Genomic DNA, 11,855 nt, shown 5'->3' with positions numbered 1-11,855 from the left:
TCTATCCACCAACAGAGAGAAGAGGGTAGAAACCACCATTTACCTTCCTGTAGGAGGCTGTATCCTATAGGTCTTCATCATTCTACCACCCTGGTAGTAGGCACGCCAGTCCTCCAGCAGCAATACCACCCTGGTAGTAGGCACGCCAGTCTCCTCCAGCAGCAATACTACCCTGGTAGTAGGCACGCCAGTCCTCCAGCAGCAATACTACCCTGGTAGTAGGCACGCCAGTCCTCCAGCAGCAATACCACCCTGGTAGTAGGCACGCCAGTCCTCCAGCAGCAATACTACCCTGGTAGTAGGCACGCCAGTCCTCCAGCAGCAATACTACCCTGGTAGTAGGCACGCCAGTCCTCCAACAGCAATACCACCCTGGTAGTAGGCACGCCAGTCCTCCAGCAGCAATACCACCCTGGTAGTAGGCACGCCAGTCCTCCAGCAGCAATACAACCCTGGTAGTAGGCACGCCAGTCCTCCAGCAGCAATACCACCCTGGTAGTAGGCACGCCAGTCCTCCAGCAGCAACACCACCCTGGTAGTAGGCACGCCAGTCCTCCAGCAGCAATACCACCCTGGTAGTAGGCACGCCAGTCCTCCAGCAGCAATACTACCCTGGTAGTAGGCACGCCAGTCCTCCAGCAGCAATACCACCCTGGTAGTAGGCACGGCAGTCCTCCAGCATCAATACTACCCTGGTAGTAGGCACGCCAGTCCTCCAGCAGCAATACTACCCTGGTAGTAGGCACGCCAGTCCTCCAGCAGCAATACCACCCTGGTAGTAGGCACGCCAGTCCTCCAGCAGCAATACCACCCTGGTAGTAGGCACGGCAGTCCTCCAGCATCAATACTACCCTGGTAGTAGGCAAGACAGTCCTCCAGCAGCAATACTACCCTGGTAGTAGGCACGCCAGTCCTCCAGCAGCAATACCACCCTGGTAGTAGGCACGCCAGTCCTCCAGCAGCAATACCACCCTGGTAGTAGGCACGCCAGTCCTCCAGCAGCAATACTACCCTGGTAGTAGGCACGCCAGTCCTCCAGCAGCAATACCACCCTGGTAGTAGGCACGCCAGTCCTCCAGCAGCAATACTACCCTGGTAGTAGGCACGCCAGTCCTCCAGCAGCAATACTACCCTGGTAGTAGGCACGCCAGTCCTCCAGCAGCAATACTACCCTGGTAGTAGGCACGCCAGTCCTCCAGCAGCAATACTACCCTGGTAGTAGGCACGCCAGTCCTCCAGCAGCAATACTACCCTGGTAGTAGGCACGCCAGTCCTCCAGCAGCAATACTACCCTGGTAGTAGGCACGCCAGTCCTCCAGCAGCAATACTACCCTGGTAGTAGGCAAGACAGTCCTCCAGCAGCAATACTACCCTGGTAGTAGGCACGCCAGTCCTCCAGCAGCAATACTACCCTGGTAGTAGGCAAGACAGTCCTCCAGCAGCAATACTACCCTGGTAGTAGGCAAGACAGTCCTCCAGCAGCAATACTACCCTGGTAGTAGGCACGCCAGTCCTCCAGCAGCAATACTACCCTGGTAGTAGGCACGCCAGTCCTCCAGCAGCAATACTACCCTGGTAGTAGGCAAGACAGTCCTCCAGCAGCAATACTACCCTGGTAGTAGGCACGCCAGTCCTCCAGCAGCAATACTACCCTGGTAGTAGGCACGCCAGTCCTCCAGCAGCAATACCACCCTGGTAGTAGGCACGCCAGATTTCAGACACGTCCACTGACTGACTCATGCATGTTATTTACACATGACAAAGAATTTAATTCAAAATCAACTGATACAGAACAAGACTTATTAGAATATCAAAACTAATCAACACCCTGCCAACATATCAACATAACTCAACATCTCAACATAACTCAGCATGTCAACATAACTCAACATATCAACATATCTCAACATGACTCAGCATATCAACATAAAGATCACCTACCTTTATCTCAACTAACTAACACTTAAATCTTCTTCTGGGACAACACCCTATTCCCTACATAGTGCACTACTTTAGACCAGAGCTCTATGGCACCCTATTCCCTACATAGTGCACTACTTTAGACCAGAGCTCTATGGCACCCTATTCCCTACATAGTGCTCTACTTTAGACCAGAGCTCTATGGCACCCTATTCCCTACATAGTGCACTACTTTAGACCAGAGCTCTATGGCACCCTATTCCCTACATAGTGCACTACTTTAGACCAGAGCTCTATGGCACCCTATTCCCTACATAGTGCACTACATTTGACCTGAGTCCTAAGGAATAGGGTGGCATTTTGGAAGCAGGCCATGTCTGAGCCCGACAGTTGATGTGGGCTCCTATCCTCTCTCTGAGTCTAGCTAGGACTGATGTTGTCCCTGGTTCACCTCTGCTCTGCTGGACCCTGGTCTCCGTGGGGGAGGGGGGGCGCTCTCAGGCACCGACCCAGGCAGGACGGGTACCTCGCGGGCAGGCAGCGGCTCCAATCTGGGCCCCCCGTGGGGCCTTCCCTGAAGCCATCCTCTACCCCTGACTGGCCACAGTGGATCTGGAAGGGGAGGGGCTGGTCGCTCCTCCTCTACCCAGCACGCCTGCCTGCTGGCTGGGATCCGGCGGCGACCAGGGCTGCCTCTGGGGCTGGCTCCACCACGGGGGCTGGGGGGCTGGGCTCTACCTAGCCTGGGGGAGCTGTCCCAGGGAGGCCGAGTAAACACGGAGGGGGCCTCCATGGGGTGGGATGGGTGTTGGAAGGAGGGAGGAGGGCGTGCTTCTTCTCTAAGCTGCCCTGACTCTGGCCTGGTCGGTCTCTCCTCCTCGAAGTGCACCTATAGGGGAAACAGACGGTCTTCATATCTACATCTGTCTGTCTGTCTGTCATCTTATCTACAACAAGAGTGCTTCATAAATGGCACCCTAATCCCTTTACAGTGCACTACTTTAGACCAGAGTCCTATGGGGTTATAGTACTAACCTGTGGTCTAGGTCTGCCTGCTCCCTGTCTCTGTAGACACTGTAACCTCCTGAGGAGAAAGGCCTTGTCCTTCCCCTCCTAACACCACAGAGAGAGAGAGAGAGAGAGAGAGAGAGAGAGAGAGAGAGAGAGAGAGACAGGAGGAGGAGAGAAATGGATGGATTAGACAGGGAAGAGAGGAAGGGGAGAGAGGAAGAGAGGAAGAGAGAGAGGGAAGGGAGGAAGAGAGAGGGAGGAAGAGAGAGAAGGAAGGGAGGAAGAGAGAGGGAGGAAGAGAGAGAGGGAAGGGAGGAAGAGAGAGGGGGGAAGAGGGAGAGAGGGAGGAAGGGGAGAGAGGAAGAGAGGGAAACACTGAGGAAGAGAGGTGCGTGTGTGTTTTTATAGGTGTGTGTGTGCTTCAGTGTATGTATGTGTAGGAGACCCTCACGTTGACGATCTGTTCCCGTAGAGACACGATGAGACGTTTACGACCCTGAGTCACCTGCCACAGGAAGTACATCACCACCCTACAGGAAGAGACATGATGAGACGTTTACGACCCTGAGTCACCTGCCACAGGAAGTACATCACCACCCTACAGGAAGAGACATGATGAGACGTTTACGACTCTGAGTCACCTGCCACAGGAAGTACATCACCACCCTACAGGAAGAAACATGATGAGACGTTTACGACCCTGAGTCACCTGCCACAGGAAGTACATCACCACCCTACAGGAAGAGACACGATGAGACGTTTACGACCCTGAGTCACCTGCCACAGGAAGTACATCACCACCCTACAGGAAGAGACATGATGAGACGTTTACGAGCCTGAGTCACCTGCCACAGGAAGTACATCACCACCCTACAGGAAGAGACATGATGAGACGTTTACGAGCCTGAGTCACCTGCCACAGGAAGTACATCCCCACCCTACAGGAAGAGACATGATGAGACGTTTTCGACCCTGAGTCACCTGCCACAGGAAGTACATCACCACCCTACAGGAAGAGACATGATGAGACGTTTATGACCCTGAGTCACCTGCCACAGGAAGTACATCACCACCCTACAGGAAGTAAAGGCACATTTTTATATTTGAGTCATTTACCAGACGTTCTTATTCAGAGCGACAGTCAGAGAATCCATCTTAACATAGCTAGGAGCTAGGCTAGCTATCGTAACCACACTGTCATAGTACATTATCCCTCAATAGAGTATTTATCAGATAGCTAGGAGCTAGGCTAGCTATAGCAACCACATAGTACATTATCCCTCAACAGACTAGTTATCAGATAGCTAGGAGCTAGGCTAGCTATAGCAACCACACTGTCATAGTACATTATCCCTCAATAGAGTAGTTATCAGATAGCTAGGAGCTAGGCTAGCTATAGCAACCACACTGTCATAGTACATTATTCCTCAACAGACTAGTTATCAGATAGCTAGGAGCTAGGCTAGCTATAGCAACCACACGGTCATAGTACATTATCCCTCAATAGAGTAGTTATCAGATAGCTAGGAGCTAGGCTAGCTATAGCAACCACACTGTCATAGTACATTATCCCTCAATAGAGTAGTTATCAGATAGCTAGGAGCTAGGCTAGCTATAGCAACCACACTGTCATAGTACATTATTCCTCAACAGACTAGTTATCAGATAGCTAGGAGCTAGGCTAGCTATAGCAACCACACGGTCATTGTCAGTACATCAGTCAGAGCTAATAGCCGTAGCTTCTGTTCTTTATTTCATGGGAGGATAAAACCGTTAGACACACAGTAACATACTGTACCAGGACTGGACATTGGAGAAGTGTGTGTGTGTGTTTATGTGTGTATACACAGCTACTCACAGTACTATGAGTGTTAGGAGGCAGTAGAAGACTTGACTGTGTAGTATAACGTTGATGATCCAAGCCAGCCAGGCAGAGTGGGGTTGAGAGGCCTGAAGGGAGGCTAGCCACTGATCTACAGTCTGCATCACCCAGTCCTGGTCCTGGAACGGACCACACACACTAGAGGGAGGGAGACTGGGGACCGAGACAGGACAGGTAGGGTTAGTGTGTGTCTACAGCCTGCATCACCCAGCCCTGGTCCTGGAACGGACCACACACACTAGAGGGAGGGAGACTGGGGACTGAGACAGGACAGGTAGGGTTAGTGTGTGTCTATCTACTGGTCTACAGTCTGCATCACCCAGCCCTGAAACAGACCACACACACTTAGAGGGAGGGAGACTGGGGACCGAGACAGGACAGGTAGGGTTAGTGTGTGTCTATCTACTGGTCTACAGTCTGCATCACCCAGCCCTGGTCCTGGAACGGACCACACACACTAGAGGGAGGGAGACTGGGGACAGAGACAGGACAGGTAGGGTTAGTGTGTGTCTATCTACTGGTCTACAGTCTGCATCACCCAGCCCTGGTCCTGGAACGGACCACACACACTAGAGGGAGGGAGACTGGGGACAGAGACAGGACAGGTAGGGTTAGTGTGTGTCTATCTACTGGTCTACAGTCTGCATCACCCAGCCCTGGTCCTGGAACGGACCACACACACTAGAGGGAGGGAGACTGGGGACAGAGACAGGACAGGTAGGGTTAGTGTGTGTCTATCTACTGGTCTACAGTCTGCATCACCCAGCCCTGGTCCTGGAACGGACCACACACACTAGAGGGAGGGAGACTGGGGACAGAGACAGGACAGGTAGGGTTAGTGTGTGTCTACAGTCTGCATCACCCAGCCCTGGTCCTGGAACGGACCACACACACTAGAGGGAGGGAGACTGGGGACCGAGACAGGACAGGTAGGGTTAGAGTGTGTCTATACACCGGTCTACAGTCTGTGTGAGAAAGTTACAGATGCACAGATATCATCCCCCCCCCCCCCCCCCACAAAAAAAATGCTAACCCTGTTATTGTAATGGTGAGTGGTTAACATGTCCTGGGGGTGTGATATTTGAGCGTCTTAACTTTCTCACTCATCATCCTTCAAGATTCATTCATTCATTCACGATTCATTCATGGTAGCATCCACATTAATGTAGAAGTGTTTCGAAATATCTATTCTTATTTACAATAAAAGTGACTCCAAAATGACACACTACATTATTTACCATTCATTTCTATTGGGCACCAAATAATCTGAAACAACCAAAACAAACAGCAAATGCATCCAACCAGTTTATAGAGTCACAAGCTTGATGTAGTCACTGTTTGCTAGAAATATGGGACTAAATACTAAACTTTAAACTACTTTAAGACACATATAAGTGAATTTGTCCCAATACTTTTGGTCCCCTAAAATGGGAGGACTAAGTACAAGAAGTGCTGTAATATCTAAACGGGTCACCCAATATGGATGACAATACCCTCAAATTAAAGCTGACAGTCTGCACTTTAACCTCGTAGTCATTGTATCATTTCAAATCCAAAGTGGAGTACAACAACAAACAAAATGGTCACTGTCCCAATACTTTGGGAGCTCACTGTACTTCCTGTGCTTGGCCCTCCTATGTTCAACATAATAAACGGCTCCCTATCCTCCAGATGTGTACCAAACTCACTGAAAGTGGCAGTAATAACACGTCTTCTGAAAAAGCCAAACCTTGACCTGATAAATGAAAATAAACTATCAGTCTATGTCTAATCTCGTGTTCCTGTCAAAAACGTTAGAAAAAGCAGTTTCTCAGCAACTCACTGCCATCCTGAAAACAAATCATGTATACGAAACGTCCCAGTCTGGTTTTAGACCCCACCATAGTACTGAGACCAAACGTATGAAGGTTGTAAATGACCTATTAATGGCGTCAGACCGAGCCTCTGCGTCTGTCCTCGTGCTCCTAGACCTTAGTGCCGCTTTCGACAACATCAATCAGCACATTTTTTTTGGGGGGGGGGGAAGATTGGAAACCATAAATGGTCCACACGCGCAAGTTCTTATCTGTCAGAAAGATATCAGTTCGTCTCGGTGGATGGTTTGTCTTCGGACGTTTGGTGTTCCCCAAGGTTCCGTTCTAGGACCACTATTGTTTTCACTATATGTGCTACCTCTTGGTGATGTCATAACGGAAACACAATGTCAACTTTCACTGCTATGTGGACGACGCACAGCTATAGATTTCAATGAAACATGGTGAAGCACTAAAAATTGACAACCCCAAAGCCCGTGCTTCAGACATAAGGAAGTGGATGGCGGAAATTTTGGTGCTTTTAATCTTTGACAAAACAGTGATGCTAGTTCTAGGTCCCAAGAAACAAAGAGATCTTCTGTTGAATCTGACAATGACAAATCTCGATGGTTGTACAGTCGTCTTAAATAAAACTGTGAAGGACCTCGGCGTTACTCTGGACCCTGATCTCTCCTTTGACGAACAGATAAAACGTTTTTTTCCCATCTTGCAGAAAAGCTAATCCATGCTTTTGTCACTTCAAAACTAGACTAGCTTCAGCTAGCACTAAACACGGCTGCTAGAGTCTTGACATATTACATCATATCACACCAATCATATTACACCAGTGCTAGACTCTCTACACTGGCTTCCTGTTAAGGCTAGGGCTGATTTCACGGTTTTACTGATAACCTACAAAGAATTACAGGACTTGCTCCTACCCATCTCTCAGAGTTAGTCCTGTGGTACATACTGTATCTACATGTACGCTACGGTCACAAGACGCAGGACTCCTTATTGCCCCTAGAATTCCTAAGCAAACAGCTGGAAGCAAGGGCTTTCTCCTATAGAGCAACATTTTTATGGAATGGTCTGCCTATCCATGTGAGAGATGAAGACTCGATCTCAACCTTTTAAGTCTTTACTGAAGACTCATCTCTTCAGTAGGTTCTTTGATTGAGTGTAGTCTGGCCCAGGGGGTTTGAAGGTGAACGGCAAGGCACTGGAGTGACCAACCATCCTTGCGTTTTCCGCCTTGTCCGGCTCCCCTCACTCCACTGAGTTCCTCTGTCTCTGACCCGATTACGGAGGCTGAGTCACTGGCTCGCTCTCACTCTCCCATGCCCTGTTACGGTGCGTGAATGAGGACCCAAAAGCGAATTAACTTAAACAGAGCTTCTTTAATTACCAAACATAGGTAGGCTCAGACGGACCGGCAGATTCCGACAGGACAAGACAAGGTTACAGCAAACATGACGACAGTCTGGTTCAGGCATGAAACACAACAAACAATAATCCGACAAGGACAGGAGCAGAAACAGAGAGAGATATAGGGACCTAATCAGAGGGAAAAAGGGAACAGGTGGGAAAAGGGGTGACGAGGTGGTTAGGAGGAGACAAGGCACAGCTGGGGGAAAGAGGGGGAGAAAAGGTAACCTAACAACGACCAGCAGAGGGAGACAGGGTGAAGGGAAAGGACAGAGACAAGACACAACATGACAGTACATGACAGTACCCCCCCACTCACCGAGCGCCTCCTGGCGCACTCGAGGAGGAAACCTGGCGGCAACGGAGGAAATCCTCGATCAGCGCACGGTCCAGCACGTCCCGAGAGGGAACCCAACTCCTCTCCTCAGGACCGTACCCCTCCCAATCTACGAGGTACTGGTGACCACGGCCCCGAGGACGCATGTCCAAAATTCTACGGACCCTGTAGATGGGTGCGCCCTCGACAAGGATGGGGGGGGAGGGGGGAAGACGAGCGGGGGCGCGAAGGACGGGCTTGATGCAGGAGACATGGAAGACCGGGTGGACACGACGAAGGTATCGCGGAAGAAGAAGTCGAACTGCGACAGGATTAATGACCCGAGAAATACGGAACGGACCAATGAACCGCGGGGTCAACTTGCGAGAAGCCGTCTTAAGGGGAAGGTTCTGAGTGGAGAGCCAAACTCTCTGACCGCGACAATATCTAGGACTCTTAGTTCTACGCTTATTAGCAGCCCTCACAGTCTGCGTCCTATAACGGCAAAGTGCAGACCTGACCCTCTTCCAGGTGCGCTCGCAACGTTGGACAAAAGCCTGAGCGGAGGGGACGCTGGACTCGGCGAACTGAGATGAGAACAGCGGAGGCTGGTACCCGAGGCTACTCTGAAAAGGAGATAGCCCGGTCGCAGACGAAGGAAGCGAGTTGTGGGCGTATTCTGCCCAGGGGAGCTGTTCTGACCAAGACGCAGGGTTGCGAAAAGAAAGACTGCGTAAGATGCGACCAATAGTCTGATTGGCCCGTTCTGCTTGACCGTTAGACTGGGGGTGAAAGCCGGAAGAGAGACTGACGGAAGCCCCAATCAAACGGCAAAACTCCCTCCAAAATTGAGACGTGAATTGCGGACCTCTGTCCGAAACGACGTCTGACGGAAGGCCATGAATTCTGAAAACATTCTCGATGATGATTTGTGCCGTCTCTTTAGCAGAAGGAAGCTTAGCAAGGGGAATGAAATGAGCCGCCTTAGAGAACCTATCGACAACCGTAAGAATAACAGTCTTCCCCGCTGACGAAGGCAGTCCGGTGACAAAATCTAAGGCGATGTGAGACCACGGTCGAGAGGGAATAGGAAGCGGCCTGAGACGGCCGGCAGGAGGAGAGTTACCGGACTTAGTCTGCGCGCAGACCGAACAAGCAGCCACGAAACGACGCGTGTCATGCTCCCGGGTGGGCCACCAAAAACGCTGGCGAATGGAAGCAAGCGTACCCCGAACGCCAGGGTGGCCGGCTAACTTGGCAGAGTGAGCCCACTGAAGAACGGCCAGACGAGTAGGAACGGGAACGAAAAGAAGGTTCCTAGGACAAGCGCGCGGCGACGGAGTGTGAGTGAGCGCTTGCTTTACCTGCCTCTCAATTCCCCAGACAGTCAACCCGACAACACGCCCCTCAGGGAGAATCCCCTCGGGGTCAGTGGAGGCTACTGAAGAACTGAAGAGACGAGACAAAGCATCAGGCTTGGTGTTCTTAGAGCCCGGACGATAAGAAATCACGAACTCGAAACGAGCGAAAAACAGCGCCCAACGCGCCTGACGCGCATTAAGTCGTTTGGCAGAACGGATGTACTCAAGGTTCCTATGGTCAGTCCAAACGACAAAAGGAACGGTCGCCCCCTCCAACCACTGTCGCCATTCGCCTAGGGCTAACCGGATGGCGAGCAGTTCGCGGTTACCCACATCATAGTTACGTTCCGACGGCGACAGGCGATGAGAAAAATACGCGCATGGGTGGACCTTGTCGTCAGAGAGGGAGCGCTGAGAAAGAATGGCTCCCACGCCCACCTCTGACGCGTCAACCTCGACAACGAACTGTCTAGAGACGTCAGGTGTAACAAGGATAGGAGCGGATGTAAAACGATTCTTGAGGAGATCAAAAGCTCCCTGGGCGGAAACGGACCACTTAAAGCACGTCTTGACAGAAGTAAGGGCTGTGAGAGGAGCTGCCACCTGACCGAAATTACGGATGAAACGACGATAGAAGTTCGCGAAGCCGAGAAAGCGCTGCAGCTCGACGCGTGACTTAGGGACGGGCCAATCAATGACAGCTTGGACCTTAGCGGGATCCATCTTAATGCCTTCAGCGGAAATAACAGAACCGAGAAATGTGACGGAGGAGGCATGAAAAGTGCACTTCTCAGCCTTCACAAAAAGACAATTCTCTAAAAGGCGCTGGAGGACACGTCGAACGTGCTGAACATGAATCTGGAGTGACGGTGAAAAAATCAGGATATCGTCAAGGTAAACGAAAACAAAGATGTTCAGCATGTCTCTCAGGACATCATTGACTAATGCCTGAAAGACAGCTGGAGCGTTAGCGAGGCCGAAAGGAAGAACCCGGTATTCAAAGTGCCCTAACGGAGTGTTAAACGCCGTCTTCCACTCGTCCCCCTCCCTGATGCGCACGAGATGGTAAGCGTTACGAAGGTCCAACTTAGTGAAAAACCTGGCTCCCTGCAGGATCTCGAAGGCTGAAGACATAAGAGGAAGCGGATAACGATTCTTCACTGTTATGTCATTCAGCCCTCGATAATCTATGCAGGGGCGCAGAGACCCGTCCTTCTTCTTGACAAAAAAAAACCCCGCTCCGGCGGGAGAGGAGGAGGGGACTATGGTACCGGCGTCAAGAGCTACAGACAAATAATCTTCGAGAGCCTTACGTTCGGGAGCCGACAGAGAGTATAGTCTACCCCGGGGGGGGGTGGTTCCCGGAAGGAGATCAATACTACAATCATACGACCGGTGTGGAGGAAGAGAGGTGGCCCTGGACCGACTGAACACCGTGCGCAGATCGTGATATTCCTCCGGCACCCCTGTCAAATCACCAGGCTCCTCCTGTGAAGAAGAGACAGAGGAAACAGGAGGGATAGCAGACATTAAACATTTCACATGACAAGAGACGTTCCAGGAGAGGATAGAATTACTAGACCAATTAATGGAAGGATTATGACAAACTAGCCAGGGATGGCCCAAAACAACAGGTGTAAAAGGTGAACGAAAAATTTAAAAAGAAATGGTTTCACTATGATTACCAGAAACAGTGAGGGTTAAAGGTAGCGTCTCACGCTGAATCCTGGGGAGAGGACTACCATCCAGGGCGAACAAGGCCGTGGGCTCCTTTAACTGTCTGAGAGGAATGTCATGTTCCCGAGCCCAGGTCTCGTCCATAAAACAGCCCTCCGCCCCAGAGTCTATTAAGGCACTGCAGGAAGCTGACGAACCGGTCCAGCGTAGATGGACCGACAAGGTAGTGCAGGATCTTGAAGGAGAGACAGGAGTAGTAGCGCTCACCAGTAGCCCTCCGCTTACTGATGAGCTCTGGCCTTTTACTGGACATGAAGTGACAAAATGACCAGCGGAACCGCAATAGAGACAGAGGCGGTTGGTGATTCTCCGTTCCCTCTCCTTAGTCGAGATGCGGATACCTCCCAGCTGCATGGGCTCAGCACCCGAGCCGGCAGAGGAAGATGGTAGTGATGCGGAGAGGGGAG

General features: G+C 51.1%; 1 protein-coding gene across 1 annotated transcript; it reads right to left on the bottom strand.

The window, feature by feature from the left end:
* Positions 1-2,164: 2,164 nt before the first annotated feature.
* Positions 2,165-5,001, bottom strand: LOC110510859 (proline-rich protein 2-like). The gene is made up of 4 exons (XM_036942089.1): positions 4,790-5,001; positions 3,383-3,461; positions 2,956-3,033; positions 2,165-2,809 (listed from the first exon to the last, which is right to left on the bottom strand). The coding sequence occupies exons 1-4, from the start codon at positions 4,915-4,917 to the stop codon at positions 2,345-2,347; spliced, it is 750 nt and encodes a 249-aa protein (XP_036797984.1). The 5' UTR covers positions 4,918-5,001; the 3' UTR covers positions 2,165-2,344.
* Between the last annotated feature and the right edge of the window lie 6,854 nt (positions 5,002-11,855).

The sequence above is a fragment of the Oncorhynchus mykiss genome, chromosome 13 (assembly GCF_013265735.2).
Source record: "Oncorhynchus mykiss isolate Arlee chromosome 13, USDA_OmykA_1.1, whole genome shotgun sequence".
Lineage (NCBI taxonomy): Eukaryota > Metazoa > Chordata > Actinopteri > Salmoniformes > Salmonidae > Oncorhynchus > Oncorhynchus mykiss.
Note: the sequence above shows the minus strand (reverse complement) of the source record. Positions and strands in the feature narration are given on the sequence as shown.